This window comes from Triturus cristatus, chromosome 1_2 (assembly GCF_964204655.1).
Source record: "Triturus cristatus chromosome 1_2, aTriCri1.1, whole genome shotgun sequence".
In the NCBI taxonomy this organism is placed as follows: Eukaryota; Metazoa; Chordata; class Amphibia; order Caudata; family Salamandridae; genus Triturus; species Triturus cristatus.
In genome coordinates, this window is record NC_140580.1 from 379,754,246 (window position 1) to 379,775,723 (window position 21,478).

The 21,478-nt window shown below is 42.1% G+C and overlaps 1 protein-coding gene across 2 annotated transcripts in view; it reads left to right on the forward strand.

Moving 5' to 3' along the window:
- The window catches only part of LOC146867392 (uncharacterized), a 171,780-nt gene that overhangs the window by 23,555 nt on the left and 126,747 nt on the right, over positions 1 to 21,478 (forward strand). For both annotated transcript variants that reach the window (XM_085605077.1, XM_085605083.1), the window contains exon 3: positions 15,394 to 15,748. In XM_085605077.1, coding sequence (XP_085461203.1) covers positions 15,394 to 15,748 — 355 coding nt within the window. The remainder of the gene's footprint in view (positions 1 to 15,393; positions 15,749 to 21,478) is intronic.

Here is a 21,478-nt window from a genome sequence, read left to right on the forward strand (position 1 = left end):
GCTGCCAACTGCTGAGCAGAGCTTCGGGCACTGTCACACTTTCTGTCCCAAATCAAGCACTGATTGCTGTTTTACACTAAAGTTCTTAGGTGCGAGAGCCATACTTGTCATGCCCACCGTAGGGTTCTAAGAATCATTTCCATCTATGTTTGTCTGCATTTGCTGATCACATGTGGCATTCATGGTCAACCGAAAAGCCTAAGTAAATACTCTGCACTAACTAATTGACACTGCATTTCCCTTAGGCTGGGATGTGGGGGTGCAAGATTTGTTTTTCCTTGTTGCAAACAAAGCAAATTCTTTTGCTCACCCGGCTTTGAAAAATGCCCACTACACGTCACTCCCATTCGTAAAATTTCCAAATATCCCTATCTGCTTAGCTTGTCTGCTTCTGTGTTTCCTCTCCTAGAAGTTATCATGCGTATCTCTTTCCTGTTGGCTCATGTCCAGATGTCTTGAACTAGGTTGAAGAGTGGGTCGGATTTGGTTCTCTCCTCTTGGTTGAGGTACAACAATGCTGAAGTGCTGTTTTCTTAAATTTGTACTCTTTACCCTAATACTTGTGAGTGAAATGCTTTCAGGGCTAGAAACACTGTCTTTAATTCTAGGAGGGTAGCATGTTTTTCAGACTACAGTTTCACCATGTTCTCTGTTCTTGAGTTTACCCATGTGTGCACCGCACCCCTCATGTGATGAATCCTTGGTGTTTGCCATCGAGAGGATTGGATCTGCACACCGTCTTCCTTTCATCATAAACTTGCGTGACAATCATTTAAGTTATTTTGTAATTTGCCTGTGACAACCACAAGATTGTCCCAATACCCTTCTATCATTTGTTCAAAACATATTACGGCATGGCTCTCATCTGTAGTCTCTCAAAGAGTAGCTGTTTTATGCATTATTCTATCAAGCCCAATATTTTCTTGACCGTCCTCACTGTCAAAGACTGTACCTGATAGAAAAAGCGAACCACTCCTGTAACATCAGTACTCTTTTAAAAAAAAGCAAAGCCATTTCCCTTAGGGTGTCCAATTCTGATGCCAGGTATATTTTTCTCTGGACAAGAAAATGGGGGAGATTTCTTCATGTTGAAGGTGAACACCAACATAAACAAGATGTGAATGATGACCTTGTTTATGCTGTTCTGATATTGGTAAAATGAGTTCTCCTTTATATGTCAGTCTTCTAAGCATGGATAAACATGAATTATTTGACATCTTAGGTGTGCTGAGAAAACTGCTAAGTATTTTGTGAACACTGCTGGTGCAGATTTTATCCTAAAAGACAACACCCTGAATTGGTAATTTTTGTCCCCATCAAAACCCTGAGATATTTGTGATGTTCCTTGTTTATCATGATGTGTAAATAGGAATATTTGAAGCATATGGTAGCTAGATCTTGGATTGGTCTTAAAAATAAGTCATGTTTTGGAATGGGAAAAAATACCAATTAAGTTCCTGTGTTGCATTTTATCTTTGGTATTCCTCTATGGCATCATTGTTAAAAATTTGTATGTTTCTTTAGAAGAAGCTCTTTGTGTTTGGTTTTGCAAGAATATCTATTTGGTGGTATATCTGGAGGTTTCCCTTCCAATTTTACGCAATAATCAGGTTTTATTATGTCTAGTTCTCACTTGTCTATTGTGATTTTCTGCCACTCTTACATAAAAACCACTGGTTCTTCTCCCCAACTGTAGTGCCTTGTTTGTGGGCTATCATGGTTGAGGCTTGGACTGTCCCGCATCTTCTGCCACAAAAAATTGTTTGACATGGCTTATTTGTTTTTATTGACATGTTCCTAATTCCTCTCAGAGGCTTTGTGTTTTTCTAAATCACTGTTGAATTTGGATTTTACCTTCGTATGTCCTGTTGGTGTTTGTCTTTCTGCTCAATTGACTGTTCGCTTGCAGGGCTGGAAAGACTCTGGTTGTTTCTTTGGCTGTTTTCATCCGTCTGCCCCGGCCAGTGGAACTGGTCCCCTGCCCCACCAGCTCTGGTGGACCAAAAGCATAACCTCGGTGCACTCCACTCTTTTATCCATTAGATAAACCTGGTCACAAAGCAGGCTTTCCACAATCTTGGTCTTCTAAAAGAGCATCTGTCTATAGTTCATTTTATGCTGAAAATCACCCTATTCATGACAATATTTATTTATTGCCTGGACTACTGCACCAGCCTATACACTAGCCAGCCCAGCTCTTTCCTTTTCAAACTCCAGAGAGTTCAAAATTTTACAGCTCATCTAATGGTTGGCTTATAGAGCCATGGCCACATCCCCCAATTCTGAAATCCCTACATAGGCTGCTTATAAAAAGAGAACAACCGTCAAAACAATTTGCCTTGTACATAAGTTGCTCCATGGCTGCTCACCAAACTACCTTGCAAACCTTTTCACCCTATACCACCCACCCAGAATTCTCAGGTCTGCCAGCCAACAGCTATTGCTGATCCAATCCTAGAGAATCAAAAGTTACAGTGCGCATTCCTTCGACTCCATGAGCTCCTCCTTATGGAACTTCCTACACACCCGTTTGAGATTGAACAGTCACCAACTGCAATTCTAAAAAATTATTGAAGACCCATCTTTTTACCCAGGCATTTGGATACTAACTACAATTCTCTCAACCCTTTTTAGGTCTCGGCTCGAAGGCTGCGCTTGCGCAGTCTCGCTCCGAGATTTAATGTTAGGAGTGGGGCTTTAACCCGCCCCTTTTTTTGACCTCTTCTCCATTGGCTGGCCTCTGAAATACTGGTCAGCCATTGGAGAAGAGCATTGTCTCTCCAAACAAGCCCCGTCTTTTTCGGATTCGGGGGCGTGTTTTTTACTTTCTTTCTCTCCTCTGGAATGTAAACATTCCAGCCAATGGCAAGAGGAGAGATAGAAAAACACGCCCACGAATCTGAAAATGACGTAGCCCCCTCTCCGTCGGATTTCTCAGAAGTGTTGGGACATACTGCTTCTTCGCACTAGTGCCCCGCTGGACTCGGGGACACCTGGAAGGACTACTGTACCCTGCTGGCCATCGTCCGAAGCCTGCTGGACCTCAACAAGTACCCGACGGTGCTGGAGTACCCTCCCCCCAGCAGCGTGCCCGTCGCCCCCAACCCACCATCACCAGAGCAAGAGGACCGCAGCAGCCCTGCTCCCAGCCCCCCGGGGCAGCAGGAGGACTTGTACCCATGACCCCCGCCAGGGGCAGCAGGAGGACTGTACCCTTGACACCCGCGACATCAGGGACAGTTCATCCCCGCCACCCACCCCACACCCGCAGGACAGGGGCGGTGCCGACAAAAGGCACCGGTGCCCGCACAGCGGCTGCGGGAAGGTCTACGGCAAGTCCTCGCACCTGAAGGCGCACTACCGCTTGCACACAGGTGAGTACTGGGGCAGCCCGTGCGAGCCACGAACAAAAGTGGGGTTTTCTTTCAGGCTGAATCACAGGTGAGTGTCGAAGAGAAGTGCTGTCGGGAGGCACTCCTGGCGGTGACGCGTGGCCGCAGACACCTCAGACACCTCGTGTTGCCTGAGACAGGAGCAGGTGTGAGCCAGCTGTGGGTTGCCTGCCTGGGGTGTGGTGAAAGCCTATATACATGTGTCTAGGGCATGGGGCAAACATTGGGGTTATCCGCTGATATTTCCATTCCTTATCCATAGTTGTTTTTAGTCATCACTGCATGTTTAATCTATGGGGCAAATTCACAAAGGCATTAATGAGTATGTGAAGTACTCATAAATGCCGTTGTGAATTCAGGTTGCTGTAATTCTAACCAATAATGGCTTTTCCTAGCGCCAGCAAGAAATATATTTTCTTGTGATATGCATGAAAACTTTAAAGGATTTCTATACCTATACTACATATAACCGCCTCAGAGGAAGAACCCGCAGGGTTCTATTAAAATTGTATACAGTGGATATCATCATTTTTTTATAATTGAAATGTTGTTATTACAAGCATATGGCTGCCAAGCTTAGGTGGTGGTGTGTTTTCTTTTTCTTTCAACTTTTTGAAACCTTATTTTGGCATACAGTTGCAATAAATAAAAATACAATGTATCCCTCTCCCCAGCTTGCCAAGCTCAGACCTATTGGCTTTACCGGTACATATTATCTTCTATTCCTGCAGCTGCCTTTAGGATCTCAGACACCAGACGTAACAAGAGTAGTGCAAGGGGCAACAAAGGGCAAGTAAGGAGGGGCAGATGTTGCCCTATAAACTCTTGAGTCCAAGGCTGCTGTGGGTTGCCTGCCTGGGGTACGGTGAAAGCCTATATACATGTGTCTAGGGCATGGGGCAAACACTGGGGTTATCCGTTTTCTCCCAAAACACGAATTTTATCTCGGAGCTGTGACGAACCTCACTTTCCTACGTATAGTTGCCAAACGTCAGTTTACATGTGAGTCCGCTCTAGAATCGTGCCTCATTTCATACTACTTTTTAATGTTTCTAACTAAAAACCGCCTTTTAGATTTTTATTCATAGGCGACGCCGCACTGACTGGTTAGGGTCCATTTTCTAAAGACTGACCCCCCCCCCACCAAAGAAAATACACATGTAGACGTGTGCATTTATGACTGAACTTGCGGCTCGTGTCCGAGGTTCCTCAGCGCCACTGTGTGCTCTGCTCGTAACCGGGAGGGCGTGCCGAACAACAGACGCTTCCAACATATGACCCCAGACAAAGAGCGGGAAATATTACCGAGGATGAGTCTCCTTCCTGTCCTGTGTGGCTCTGTGTGTGGGTGCAAATGCAATAGGTCTCGCATTGGAGAGTGATTAAGCTAATGACATTGTAAATAACAATGCCATTTCTTTAAATGTTTTAAAAACTAAAACATAAACAAGAATAATGTCATGAGCAATGCCAACAGCTCTAACTTTAACAATGCCGAGACCATTGCATTGTAAATGCTTGTTACATATCTGACGCTCAAGAGCAGCCAGCCTACTCTATCGTTCTCTGAATGCCTTCTCCGTACAGCTTTATAATCCTTGCTGTCCACCTGACAAAGCATATTTTGACACCACTTTTTGTAGGTGATTGTCTGGCTGTAACCTGAGGTGCCTCATTACATTCTATTGCCCTGTCTTTTGATCTCGACCATAGTGCTCTGAGATCATGACGCCAAATACAAAAATATAATGAAAAACAAGTCTTTTGGGAAGGGTTTGTACTCTTTCTCCACCCTTAAAGTGACTGCCTTTGCTGATGCTGTTTTAATTCAATGTGTCTAACTCCTCCTTCTTCTACATCCTGCCATATGCCGTGTATATAAGTACATAAAAGTGTCTGAGTCATATAGTGAGGGATATTAATTTATCTTCATCATGTTGTGCGATTTCTTTTTCCTGCTGCTCATCTTTTGATCCAGTGGTTATACTTTCCTCCCTCTTCTCCTGCCCCCTTCCTAGGTCTTTTGTAACCTGTCTTGAGAGGAATTTTATGTGAACAGAGTATGTCATCAAATTGTTCTTCTTTTCTATTTAAACAGTCACTTCGCCCTCTAGACATTGCACTCTTTTGTCGAAATCGATACATCTTTATTTCCGTTTGTCTTCAGATAATCAATATACTTTTCTTTTTGGAGAAAGTTGACATGTCTTTGTCATTCGCCTTCCTCCGTTCATGAACCCTCTTTGTGCTCCAGTCAGAGCTTGTCACATGTTGTTCGCACAGGTGTCTTTCTTTGAGTTGGATAGCTCCTTTTCCTTTTGGCTTGCCTCGACTACCAAATGTTTTTCTCTTGGAATGGAAAGAGCTTTTCCCAAAAGTCTGAAGAACCAACCAGCTCTGAGAGGTTTTCTGTGGAGGCTTTGCAGGCATAGACTTTTTCGATATCGAGATAATCTTTTTTAGGCACCAATTCATTGTAGCTGTATTGAATATCTGTTTCAGCTACCCTTTAATGTCTGACCCATACTACCCTCTCTGAACCTCTTTAGTGTCCTCTACTAAGACAGATGCTTTTCTCAGTTCCTTAAGGGAATAATCTTTGGCTCATGTCTCATAACATATGTGCCTACCTTTGTTTCTCTCTTGGCTTCAAGAAAATAGGAAACAAAAGCAGATAATGGACGGAGCGTTGAAACTTTTCAGACACTCGCCCCCAGTCACAGATCTGGTTAGAATCCATCATCATTCTTTAGCTCACTTCGCCACCCCAGTTCAGACACAGCTATATGCAAATCAGTCTTGACCGTGTGCCTCATGGGAACAGTCTAGCCCGAACTGCTAAGCCATGTCTTTCCTGGAATGGAAACAAGCATCCTGGGACCGGTTTCGGGCTAACAGCCCTAATCAGCATGGCTAGCTTGAATCCAGTGGCAAAGTGAGGGACCCACATCTGGGCATACCCTGCCAACTTTGGGCGAACAACGTAAACACAAGGAGATGATGGACGGAGCGCTGAAACTTTTCAGACACTCACCCCCAGTCACAGATCTGGGTTGAATCCATCATCGTTCTATTAGCTCACTTCGCCGCTCCAGTTCAGACACAGCTATATGAAAATCAATCTTGACCCTGTGCCTCATGGGAACAGTCCAGCCCGAATTTCCCTGTCTTTCCAGGACCAGAAACAAGCACCCTGGGACCGGTTTCGGGCTAACAGCCTCCATCAGCCAGGCTAGCTTGAATCCAGTGGCAAAGTGAGCAAGGGACCCACGTCTGAGCATACCCTGTCAACATAGGGCCAAAAAAGCAAACACAAGGTCATGATGGACGGAGCGCTAAAGCTTTTCAGACACTCACCCCCAGTCACAAATCTGGGTTGAATCCATCATCGTTCTTTAGCTCACTTTGCCACCCCAGTTTACACAGCTATATGCAAATCAGTCTTGACCCTGTGCTTCATGGGAACAGTCCAGCCCAAACTGCCAAGCCATGTCTTCCCTGGACCGGAAACAAGCATCCTGGGACTGGTTTTGGGCTAGCAGCCCTCATCAGCCAGGCTAGCTAGAATCCGGAGGCAAAGTGAGCAAGGGACCCACGTCTGAGCATACCCTGCCAACTTAGGGCAAACAAAGCAAACAGAAGGAAATGATGGACAGAGAGCCGAAACTTTTCAGACACTCACCCCCAGTCGCAGAGCTGGGTTGAATCCATCATCATTCTTTAGCTTACTTTGCCAACGCAGTTCAGACACAGCTATATGCAAATCAGTCTTGACCCTGTGCCTCATGGGAACAGTCTAGCCCGAACTGTCAAGCCATGTCTTCCCGGGACCGGAAACAAGCATCCTGGGACCGATTTTGGGCTAACAGCACTCATCAGCCAGGCTAGCTTGAACCCGGTGGCAAAGTGAGCAAGGGACCCACGTCTGGACATACCCTGCCAACTTAGGGCGAACAAAGCAAACACAAGGAGATGATGGACAGAGCGCGGAAACTTTTCAGGCACTCACCCCCAGTCACAGATCTGGGTTGAATCCATCATCATTCTTTAGCTCACTTTGCCACTACAGTTCAGACACAGCTATATGCAAATCAGCCTCGACCCTGTGCCTCATGGGAACAGTCCATCCCCAACTGCCAAGCCATGTCTTTCCTGGACCGGAAGCAAGCATCCTGGGACCGGTTTCGGGCTAACAGTCCTCATCAGCCAGGCTAGCTTGCATCCAGTGGCAAAGTGAGCAAGGGACCCACGCCTCGGCATACCCTGCCAACTTAGGGCAGACAAAGCAAACACAAGGAGATGATGGATGGAGCGCTGAAACGTTTCAGACACTCACCCCCAGTCACAGATCTGGGTTGAATCCATCATCGTTCTTTAGCTCATTTCGCCACCCCAGTTCAGATACAGCTATATGCTAATCAGTCTTGACACTGTGACTCATAGCAACAGTTCGGCCCTAACAACCAAGCCATGTCCTCCCTGGACCGGAAACGGCATCCTGGGACTGGTTTCAGGCTCACAGCTGTCATCAGCCAGGCTAGCTTGAATCCAGTGGCAAAGTGAGCAAGGGACCCACGTCTGGGCATACCCTGCCAACTTGCCACTGGATTCAAGCTATCCTGGCTTATGAGGGCTGTTAGCCCGAAACCATTCCCAGGATGCTTGTTTCTGGTCCAGGGAAGACAGGGCTTGGCAGTTCGGGCTGGACTGTTCCAATGAGGCTCAGGATCAAGACTGATTTGCATTTAGCTGTGTCTGAACTGGAGTGGCGAAGTGAGCTAAATAACGATGATGGATTCAACTCAGATCTGTGACTGGGGGTGAGTGTCTGAAACGTTTCAGCGCTCCATCCATCATCTCCTTGTGTTTGTTTTGTTTGCCCTAAGTTGGCAGGGTATGCCCAGACGTGGGTTACTTGCTCACTTTGGCACTGGATTCAAGCTAGCCTGGCCGATGAGGGCTGTTAGCTTGAAACCGGCTCCAGGATGCTTGTTTCCGGTCCAGGGGCGACATGGCTTGGCAGTTCGGGCTGGACTGTTCCCATGAGGCACAGGGTCAAGACTGATTTGCCTATATCTGTGTCTGAACTGGGGTGGCGAAGTGAGCTAAACAACAACGATGTATAGCAACACAGATCTGTGACTGGGGGTGAGTGTCTGAAAAGTTTCAGCGCTCCGTCCATTATCTCCTTATGTTTGCTTTCAAGATCATAGGACCTGATTGTGAGTTTGGAGGTTAGGTACTCTATTATAAATGTGATGGATATCCCGTCCACCTTATTGAAAGTGCCATAACATAAATTACCTAGTAATACGGCACATGTTTGTGACGGAGTACCCTGTTTGCAAAACTAAATCAGGCCCTTTGACTGGAAGACAACACAGGCCCTACACCCTTCAGGTATACAATCCTTAGGTAGGCATATATCCCAGACAACCTGAGAGTCCTTCCTGGCCTATGTTCAACTCAAAGATTATATCAATGCAAATCATCTCCTGTACAACTACTAGTCTGGCTTCAAATCATGCTGCAGCATGGAGACCTCCACTTGATGTCATGGCCGATGCCTTCTTGACCACAGATGAAGATGACCCCACCCTCCTTAACTGTATTTGACGGAGTTGACAATCCCTTCCTCATATGCACCCTAGAGTCTCAAATGGGTTTCACTGTAAAAGTCCTTCAATGGTTCGCCTCCTATCTTTCTACCCGACACCAGATTGTTCAAATGGGAACCTCCAGGTCACAAAAGATCCCTCTCACCTGTGGAGTCTCCCAGGGCTCCATACGGACTCCTGCTATCATCAGCCTTTACAAGGATCCGCTAGATGCTCTTTTCACAGATAATAGTATCAATATTTACCAATGTGCCATTATCCTCTCTAATATTAGCTCAATTCCCTAGACTTGAGGAAGGAAATGTTCTAAATTTAATTAAAGCAACTAAATCTGGCACCCTCTTGACCCAGCACCCCCACATATACTAGCTAAAGCACTGGATATTATTCTACCATCTGTAATGGAATTGCTAAACTTGTCATTAGATATGGATCTGGTCCTCAAATCTTGGAAGAATGCGGTCATCAGGCCATTACAAAAAAAAGCCAACCTCGACTCTACTATATTCAATAATTTGTGCCCTATCTCCCTCCTGCTATTTGTTGGTAAACTATTGGAGAAACATGTAAATCCCTCACTGGCCAATTTTTGGGAGACTAATGACATCCTTCATCTCATTCACATGGGTTTCCGAGCTTCCCATAGAGTCAGCATTTCTGGCGGTCACAGAGGAGCTGAAGGCGCTACTAGATGATGGTGGATCGGGCGACATTCTCCTACTGGATCTTAGCGTGGCATTTGACACCGTGGATCATACTATTTTAAAAGACAGACTAAGGGAAGTAGGAATTCAGGGCAAAGCCATGGACTGGCCCTCCTCTTTCTTAGAGAATAGGTCCTTCCAAGTGATGGAAAGGGACTGCTTCTCAGATCGTCAACCAATCACCTGTGGTGTCCCACAGGGTTCATCCCTAAGCCATACTCTATTTCATATCTATGTATGACAGATTGTCAATATAGTACAGGAATTTGGCATTTCAGTTGTGTGATATGCTGATTAAACCCAGCTGGTAGTGTCCCTGACAAATGGAACAAACCCAAGTAACCAACAGCTCATTCACTGTCTCGAGAGAGTGGTAAAATGGATGTCAAACAGTTGTTTGAAGCTGAATGGTGAAAAGACAGAGCTTATGATATTGGGAAACCTTGCAATTCATCCACCCCTGATACACTGGCCCAGTGGCCCTATAGCATGGGAGACCCACCCATCCCCAAACCGGCCATAAAAAACCTGGGAATCTGGCTGGAGGATACTCTCACAATGGACTGTCAATGTAAGAAACTATCATGAATTTGCTTCTCACTTCTCAAAATGATCAGGAAGATTATTGAAGTGATCCCTGTTCACCTGAAAAAACAGTCATTCATTCCCTTATAATCTCACACCTGGATTACGGCAACTCGCTTTATGTGGGCTTGCCTAAATATGTATACAAGAGACTCCAGGTGGCGCAGAATGTGGCAGTCAGAATTTTACAAACAATTCCCAACTGCGTAGCTATTAAAGAACCACTTAAACAGTTAAACAGCTTCACTGGTTGCCTATCGAAGCCAGAATCAAGTTCAAATCCCTCTGTATGTACAGGGCCATTAACAAAAAGGGTCCACTAAAGCTCAGACAATAGATATCCAGGTACACTCCGACTAGGCATTTAAGATCTTCCCAGCAACAGCTCCTCAAGACAACCAGAGCCAAAAGGGCAAGATGGGGAGGCAGGTAAATTACGCATCTGATACCAAGGCTGTGGAATGCCCTTCCATTCGAAATCAGAGCCGTACCGAATGAAACCTCCCTCAGAAACAACTTAAAGACTTGGTTGTTTCCCCGTGAAGTGCATTTCAGGAGCATAGCTTTACAAACAGCACTCACCATCGCTGGGAGGCCTCCGGGGAGCCATGCGCTCTACAAATCCTAAACATAAATATAAACACATAATCATACAACACAGCTGCTAAGGGTCATAGCCATCACCCAGTACGGTACCAGTTCAAAGCAAATAAAGCTTCCATCACTATTTGTTCAGGCATGGAATACCTGAATAGACCTGCCACATGATATTTTAATTTAGTCCACCAAAACAGGTCCAAACTAGCTACATACTATGACGGCTTCCTGACAACGACAATCAGATATGGGATGATTATAACAAATACCATCCCCAACAAATCTCTCCACCATTTCTCACTTGAACCTCTACCTGCTCAAGACCATAAAATGTACACAAAATATCTCATAATGAATAATCCATGCAGTAAACAGCTAAATGGACTATGAACAAATGAATCCCCATAAAGAAACCTGCAGAGCTGCTCAAAACTGCCAGCTTACTGAATACTATAAACTGCGCGCCTGTCTCTCACCCTTCTTCATCTATCAAACTGCTAAGCGATGACATGGAAAAACTTCCCACACAAGATCAAAGCAAAGACAACACATTTCCAACCACACACCCTTCAAAGTGTAGCATGCATCTCATGTAGACCAGCTCTTCAGCACTCCCTAAAGGGGTAGTAAGCGCTACATAAATACTGCAATAAAATACAATACAATACTGGAGGTGGCTCTTAGGACAAAACTTAAGTAATGTATTTTCCATCAAGCCTCTCCTTTTATGTTATGAAGAGACCCAGTGGTAACAGTTTGTCCCAGTGTATGTATTCTCTGACCCCTATGGTCTAAGTCCCCAAGACCATAGGGTTTTGTTTCATGTCTTCGGCGTGATCAAGTGTCCTCTTAGCCTCATGATCAATGTACACTCTTGTGCTTAATCAACATTGTTGTTGCTGAATTCTGCAACAACATTTCCATCCAAAGTCTGTGGCTGTACATCACTATGTACTTTTTTTGAGCCCTGTATACCAGTTTTTTGATGTTGTCATCGGTTTTCTAACTTTTTTGACATGGAGCTCCTTTCCTGTTTCTGAACCCAAAGATAGAAAAAACAATCTGAAGATGGTGACTATGTACTGGAGTATTGTTGGCTTATTCGTAACATCATAGTGAGTCTTCACGGCTCTGCCTATGGTCTACATCGAACAAAAACGGTTTTAGGGTTGTTAAAGGGATGTTTGTGAACCTAACCAGTAGACGGTGGAATCATGCACAGCATGTGAATCTAGAGGAGATTCACACTGAAAAACCTGCTCCTCTTTAACATATTTATTTCAGCAGCATTTTATAAAGTGGCCTTAGACACCGGAAATTAAGCACATTAATCAATCTGGATTTCTACAATAAAAACCAGTCACAACCAACCATGATGATGTGCATCTCCTGGTGGATGAACATTATAAGCTCTCAGTTTCAAATTCTGGTTTTAAACCATAAGTCTAACTGTTTGAAATAAATCTGCACAACACTGCTCCCAAAAGCTGCAGGATACCCACAAAAAGGTGAATGATCCCTTTAAACACCTGCCCTCTATTCCTCTACCCTCTACTAGGGAAGACATACAACATAATATAATCAAGTCCATTCACCAATGCTCTTCCGCACCATGTCAGGGTATGCAGTATTTTATGAGTGCAATCACAATGTAATCCAATGCCTCCCTATTGACCAGCACACCCACCATTTTGCCTTTAGACAACACACCTGGCTTTTGCAGTAGCTCCTGGAATAGAATAAGCATTTTAGAACAGAATTCGGTGCTTCTTATTGGCCACTAAAGCAGATTCCTGGTTCAACTCAATTTTGTTTTTGGTGTTTACTCCAATTACTCAAGAGGAGGAGCCATGCATCCTACAGTCCTTCTAGATGAAAATCGTACCTTTCTCTGTCATAGATGGGGGATATGTTGCTTACTATGCCCAGGTGGAACCCAGAAACATGCTGACTTTGTATGACGGGACCCAATTTCCGTTGTGTTCTATATCATGGAGGGTTACTACAGCACCTCGTCTGGAATTGTTGTTGTAATCTACTGATCTTTGCAGTCCATGCACAAAGTAAAATTGAACATGTGAGGGTTCTGAATGGTCTGCAAAAGTATAAATATTTTAGTCTTTTGACAAAGTTGGAATTCCAGTAAAGCTTTGAAAAATTTCAAAAGTTGATCTGTGAATACATAGCCTAACTTTTTACAACACTGTGTATCTGCTGGATTACTTACATCCTCCTACGATAGGCTGAGTTCACTGATGCTGTGAGGCCTGTGTTTGCAAGACTCATCATAATTGGGGCTCCCGGTTTTATGGTATTTATTTTTTTTAGCTTTTCCGTCTGCATTTATCCATATTTATTTTTTGCCTACTTTATGTGTATTTATCCATATTTATTTTGTGTTGTAAAACTGTACATTTCCATATTTATATAATTGATAGACTTGCACTCATAAGTTGATGTCTGTTTGTTTTAGCTATTTAAGATACCAAATATTATATAACAAAACATCCTCTGGTAAATATTAGTACTATACCACAAATGTATATTGACACATGGCATTATTTAATGAAATTGCATCTTGTTTTTTAAATTTCCCATGCTGTCTATCTGCTCAGGTGGTGGCCTATAATTTATGAAAGACAGCACAGTTACTTAAAAGAAACCCAATTTTCTGAATTTATCCACCTTTAAAAATCAATGCAGACAGAAAACACATTGTTTTCTGTCTGTATTTATCTGTAAAAATCCGTAAAAACGGAAAACCGGGAGCCTTAATCATAATACAGTTGAAGTGGTGTGTAGGTGTGTACTTTGGTGACTCCTTTTGTTTTTTGAAGGAAGTTCAATACAAGGTTAGATTGCCATCTTGCTTCATGTCATCAGGACACCTGGTTTTCAGTCGTGGGATTTCCTTTGAAAACCTAGAGTATTCTTAGAGTTGTTGTCCAGAGTTCTGCCATTCAACTAATAGAACTATCTGACTCGATAACAAGGATTTGAAATAGGAAAGACATGCACTGGAAACATGATATCGTCATTAAGTATATGGAGGTGACTACCCTACTGAAGACTTAACAAAACACCCGAGTAGAGAACTCAGCTGCAGTCAGTCGGTAGGATGGGGCGATTAGGGAGTTCACAAGAGGGTATTCTACTCTCCTTGGGATTGACCTTGGCTGGGATTTTTAGCCCACACAGGGAGGAAACCTAGTTCACATCTCAATGAGTTTCCTGTGAGAACTCTTGAATTCTACATTTCCGTGTTAGCCTCATACCTAATGATTTAGGTAGCTATAAATGGTAGCATTTATAAACTCCTAAATCATTAGTGCCCTGTCTGCTAGTTGGAGGATGCCATTTTTTCAGCTTGTTGTGGTCATATCTCCTTCTTGAGTTTTTTAAACCTAGTGTCGTTTTAAGGATCTGCTTCTCTGACCAACACAAAGTGAAATCAGAAATCACATCCACTTTTTGCTTTTGAGGCAAATTATCTGCAGTTCTGAATTTGTAACCCAGTATTTGAGCCCAAACATTAGTCAAAACAACTATTTTCTACGTACTCCACATGCTTTGATCGCTGAATTCTACCATAGATTTTTGTACATTGACTACAAAGAGACCACACTAGCAAAAGTTCACTAAATTTACACAAATCATTTAATCCCGGAATGTATCTCATTCAATGAAATTGTTTTCATTAAAGAACGTAGCAACTGAAGTTGGGGCAAGGAGGAATCAAGGCAGTGCATCCCTGCTTTTGGAAGTGCTTTTGGGGTAGGTGAGGAACCTCAAACCTCCTTCTGCTCACAATATTCCATCCCGATGCACAATCTGAGACCTTCCACATGCCTGAAATTAGGCCTTCACCTCAGAAGCAAGAGTCAAGAAAGTCAAAAACACGCTATTCAATAAGGAAGCTTGGTTGTTTACAATGTAAATTAAATAATTATTTTAATCAGTGCTTCTCATTAGAGCTGTCAATTCTATAACTATTTGTATTCTGTTTTTGTCTCATTAGATTTCTACCTAATTTGATTTCTTCTAATATCTCTCCATGTTACTATTATGTTTCTGGACATTAATTAAATGTTTGCTTCCAAACATTGTAGTGTAGTACTTATCCAATTTACACAAAGTGCTTGTGCTTGGATTTTAACAAGAATTAGTCCCTTGTGTCCAAAAGGTGAAATGTTAACACTACAGAATAACTGTGAACAAACAAGAACACCTACTCATTTGAGTGCTGTTGAGATTTTCACATTTTGTCAATTTCACAAAGATTAGAGTAAATGTATCAATTTTAAGACATATTGATAAACTTTACATTTTTATTAATGTGTGGTGTGAGAATATGCAATTTAAGTGAGATATTGAGTAGCCACCATGATTATGATATTTGCAGTCAGGCCAGGGAGACATTTTAAGCTCATGGGGAATGGCCTTTTTGTATATCCCAGCTCCGAAGGAAACTCAATCCTCTATGTGTTTTTCTAACAGGGCTGAAAAGAAGCTGAAAAGAAGGGAGTCCCTCCGATGTCACCAGGACAAACCCACCCAAAATTGCAGCACTTCACCCCGCCCACCACCTATTAACCCTGAGAGACTGAAGGACTTTGGTGACGAAGACTACCTTAATGGGGATATCAAGACCTGGGAGATGAAGATTGTGGGCAACCCAGAAGAGCTCCTGGGTGATACCCCTGCACAGTCGCCGCCACAACGGCCCCATGTTCCTATCAGCCCACCAGTTAGGAGGGCCAGCATCCGTCCCCGAAATGAGGTCATTAGGTTTGAAGATATCAGCGCAGCGGCTTTCAAAATCCAGGGTGGAGTTCAGAAAACCCCATGCATGGTACGGAAATATTATATTAATAATGAATATTGTTAGATTTATTAGTAGTAGTATAGGATCATTCATTGATACTGTTTTTATATTGCTGTTAATGCAGCTATTACTGTTTCTAGTATAAATAATGGTATCAAGATATATAAAGATATGTCTGTATTGCTATTGTCAGTATCTATATTACTCGTATCACGAAAACTAAGGATAATCATCAAATTAACTTTATCAGCATTATTATGATACAATGCTTGATAATGTTATTAATAAAATACAGCAATACCATTGATATTAATTGTATTTTTATGAATACTTTTATTTTAGGGTTTGAATTATAACTTTAGTAGCACTTATTAGTGCTGTTATATTTTCATATTGTTATGTATCAGTGTAATTGATGTCATAACCATTGATATTATTAGTTATCAGTTTTCTCTGCTGGGAGATTCAGGTTAAACTGAATCATCACAGACTTTATAGCCGTCGCTCACCTTAGCAGTGGTCCATGGCATCTTCTTCTTTTGCTTACAACAGGCCCTTGACTTTAAAGTTGCAGTTATGCTCCATAGGCCCAATTCACAAAAGGAAACATATGAACAGAAAAGTATGCCCATATATATGAACAGCTACAACTGTGTATACAATCAATCAAATAAATCTTTATTCGGATAAAAATATCCATAACAGAATCGCACAGATAAAATTTCCAAAAGATCTTAATAACAATTCTTTGCAAAATCCATAAAAATGATCTCATAACATGGACAGTTAGATATACAGACGCAGGACACCAGATTCCAAGCTAGGCGTCAACTCAGTGGTCATCAAGTTGAAAGGTATTATTAAAAGCATCAGATGAGGGATAATTAATGAACTGTTCATTTTCATATATTAAAATGTCCAGGTATCGCAGCTGTTTCCTTCTTTGGGAGGCATAAGAAACAGACAGAAACTTAATAGCACAAATTCACATTCTTAAGATTGTAGATAAAATTAAAAGCATTTTTATAATAGATAATTTTTTCTTTCATACATAATGGCCACAATACTTATATCCGCAAATCCGGATCAAAGTTACAAAAAAGTAAATGTAGTCTGATTGGACTTTCCATCACATTGGCATTTGAGTAGCTTTGGGGAACAAAAGCCCATCTCGGGAAAAGCAACCAAAAAGTACAATGTCCTATTCGCAGTGTTGTTAAATAAAATCTGTGTTGAATATTTGGTACGAAGATGAGTTAGATCTGGGCATTAGATTGTATGGGGACTGAGAGGTACATTGACACAGTCGGTTTGACACACTCTCTCTTTTCTCTATCGGCCATCTTTTTCCCAATCAAAACTGTATTTAACCGCTTAACCGCGGCGCAAATTCTGCCGCGGTTTGAAAAAGTGAGTGGGGCGCGTCAGCCAACGGACGTGCGCAGCACTAGCCAGGTAGTGCTCGCGACTGCCGTTGGCCGACGGGAGCACAGAAGGGGTTAAATCTTTCTTACTAAGTTGTATTACTCCATCCAGCTCGTCAATGCTCAATTTCCCATCCACCTCCTTTAGCAAACTGTTTACATATGCCAACCAAGGTATTCTTGCTCTATGTTCCAAAGTAAGACAGTCTGTTATCATCTGTTTGGTCAATTTAGTGCCACCTTTACTCCATGTGTTATACCAGAGTATGATGGGACTTGTCTGCAAGCCATCATCTAAATAGGGGACCGCTAATTCCTTGTGAGCGTTATAAGATGAGGTTGACCAGGGCACACCCAATAATCTGCATAGGAAAAGGTTTTCCTGTGTCTGCAACAATTTACAATTTGTCGGTCCCCACAATGGGGCTCCATAAATAAATCTAGGAATACATTTACTTCTATATACGGTCAACAACTCTCTGATGGGCTTATTACCAATTACTAATGCAAACCTAAAAAGGGCTTCTGAAGATATAGCGAATTTCAGTTTTGCTTCTTCCACATGAGTCCCCCATTGGCCATTACTAGAGAAATTCACGCATAGATATGTAAAACTATCTGTTGCAGCAAGTGCTACTCATTTAATATGGTGAGTTTTCTTCTTGGGTCTCCCTTTCCCACATGTCATGGTTTAAGGTTGTGTATACATTTTCAAACATATACACTATTCTCAAAACTTTTAGATTTATGTGCCGATACAGATATAAGACACAAGGTTATACGCCCTCTTGCAGCTATGCAAATCAGGGGATTGCATACATACAATTGAATCTATTCATGTAAAGCTACCACACATAAAAAAATATATTTAGGAGGTATGTTGATCACATAATACCGTACAATGACTTTTTGGGCAATGTAGGAATAACATGACCTGAAGGAAGATTTTTGTGAACCAGATTTATTCTGTAAATGTATATATAATGTGGATGTAATATGATTATGGAAATTTTACTGAACACATTATTGTACTTTTTGATATAAATTTAGTCCCCTGCAAACTTTGCATTTTTTGCATATAAGTTCAATGCCATTTTGTTTATTGTGATAAGTAATATCTATGTGTCAGCCACATAATATATATATAGGTTTCTGTTAAATCAATGTAACATACACTTAAGAGAATAGACATACAGTTTAAACAATGGGGGCGGGGACTGAAGTGCCCTGATGGGACACCCCCACTGAACTATTTTATGTGCAGATATAAAGGGAATGCATCCACTTTCAAAAAAGAAATAGGATGAACCACAGCCGATTTCCAATCTGCATGAACTCTTGCTCGCAATAAAATGGCCTTCAGCACGGCAGCAATGGCTGGGGCAATGTATTCCTTCACTGCTTGAATAATCTCAACTTGAAAAATATCCATAAGAAAACCAATGGTCTTACACTGAGTAATGACACATTCACAATCAGGACCAGATAGTGGGTTACAGTCAATGAATTCAAATTAATATTACATAAAATGTACCTCAAAGCTGCTTGTCACGTATTAGAAGCCACTTATGATATTGATCACTTTTTTCAAAATCCAACAGTTCTTCTGATGGAATCAAGGCATTATTGATAGCAGTAGAATTGGCCACAAATTCTATTATTCATTTATGGGTTAAGAACCTCTACTGTACCACTTTTTGTTGAATATGGGAAATATGATCCATGCTACCCCCAAAATCCAATTTAGCCTTTCTAGTTTGTTAGTTACACCAAATATAGTTTCCGTACCACCCTTTAAGGCAAGATTTACCTCAACGCTATGCCTTAATTTGGTTAGAGTAGGTACTGACTAAGTACGGGCCATGGTTATAAATTTCCTTTGACCTTTTGGATTTCTAGTCATTCTAGTCAATGTAAAGACAAACAGTACTTATTTATGAATGAACAAGGTTACCTCAACAGCTGTACTATTCACTATAGGTTCTGAATTGATAAAAATGTAAGCCCTGACTGACTTGATGTGCAGGTGCAGTCACAACCTGGTGTAACTTTACTAAATGCAGGTTTTGAAGCACTTTCTGCTACAATGGGCTATCCAAATATGCTGTCCAAATATTAATATATCCTAGCACTAATACTTGGTCAATTATGGAGAGATTCTGAATACTTCAAATAACCTTTCTAATAATTATACTGGTCAAGGAAGGGGTGGTGGGATAAAATATTGACCACCAATTTATAACAGCAGCGTCTCAGCACCATTCTGCTCGCTACTCAATTTGGAAGAAAATGATCAAGACCTATGCAAATAACCGCAACTCCCAAACCCTTTTCTAATGTGAGGGCTAAATCCTCAATTTGAGAGCATTGACATTGGGTGAAAGCCATGATTTGGTAAGAAACAATAGCTGTACATCACGTGACTTCAATAGTAGATTTATCACAACCCTTTTCTTTACTACAGCTCTTACATTCATCAAGGCAGTTTTGACCAGGTCTGGTGGTATTTCATTCCTCTGTGGAAAATTTGATTTAGACTTTCGTAAAGGTGCAGAATTAACTAAATTCTCCTGGAGCATGGCCTTGGTTACTTCAGGATGTACCAGATAGTATGGCAAAAGCAGTGCAAAAAAAAAGGGCATCTTGATGAGAAATGCACGTCGAACTGATGTTGGCAGAGGCAGCATGGTTGGCCAGTGGGTGAGTTTGGGTGTTATGGGATGCAGCATCAGTGGCTGTTGGCTGCAGTCGGGCATCAGTGTGAGCAGACAGACTTACCTTAGAGGCACATTCAGCATACCCCTGCTTGCAATTGCACTACAGCAGCGATTAATTAAGGGGTGCGAGGCTCTCATTGAAAGTTCTACAGTCTCCGCCTACAGCCAGGCAGCCACCAGGCCAAAATGAGAAAAGCAACTGAGATACCAAATAATCTAATTAAAATAACAGTATATAGTAAAATATGCAATGGTAGGCACCTTCAGTCTCTGGGATACAACGAAAGAATATCAAACACGAACTGAGAAGCAATGAAGATAGAGACAGTTAACGGAGCATATCAGGAAACAAGCCTTTGCAATACAATAGGTCTCGCATTACTGAAAGTTTGAGCTATTGGCGTTGCAAATAATAATGTTTGTTAGATTTGTTTTGTTAAAAACTATCCCAGTAGTAGCATAAGTAAGGGTGCAGTACCTTATGTGGCTAATAGAGGTCCCTTTACAACTCCACAGGGACACCTAGTAACAGCCTTTGGTACTGCACCCTTTTCTTGCTTAGTGGATTCTATTTTATTAATAATGCTACTGCTGTGATTTTTTTTATGAACAAAAAAACTAACGAGCATTATCATTTGCAAACCCAATAGCTCTAACTTTCAGTAATGCAAAACCCATTGCATTGCATGTGCTTTTTATAGTCTGCCAGATGGCCTTAATAGGTTAAGCGAAAGCAGCATGTGCAGGTTGTAATCCTTAATCAGCTCCACGCTTGCATTTGTGGAAGAGAACAGCATGTTGTGAAACTAAAGATGCCATGAATGAGCCTGTATGGAATTAGAGGGGCTGGTGTAATTGAGCTTTAGCACAAAAAAATGAAGGCATTCTTGCGCTGGTTACTAACATTTCTCTGTTGTAATTTGCCTGTGTGCAGTTTCTATTGGAACGTGTTTGCACAACAAGCTGCAGTGTGACTGTTGCTGAGATGCGTCAATTATTGGGGCAGTTGACATAAAAGAGAGATTGCAACCGTGAGCGAACAAAACTCGAACGCTCATGTGGGTTACGTTTTGAGCACGTAAACACATCATAATTAGCTGTCCTATTTATTTATGCTGCTGAGAAAATGTTACATTGATGTTAATCAAGCGTAGCAAAGTCACTATAAGTACATGTAGTTATAATTGCACCAGGAACAACAGTGATGGTGGGATACGTTTTGCTCAAGACTGTTAGCATAGAAAGTGGACTACAGCACAAGCATGAGACCTGGCATGTTAGTGTTACATTAGTGTTCTGCAGGAAATGCACATGTCCAATGTATCACTAAGCCTTGGGGGTAGGAGCTCGTGACCACATTGGATAGTGTTGCAATATGTCGACACTAGGTCACATTCTAGGGTAATCAAGTTTAACGATGCCAAAGGATGGTCGAAAGAGGCTTTTAACATAAGGGGGCCGCACACAAGATGATGAAGAGTCTACAGTAGTATCCGGGAGCTTTTTATAGGTACATGAAGATGCATATGCATATGTGTGCGTACCTAATGGAGATAACAATTGTGTGCAAAATGTATCAAAGCGTCTTGAGGTCACATAGAAAGTAGCCTGTGACC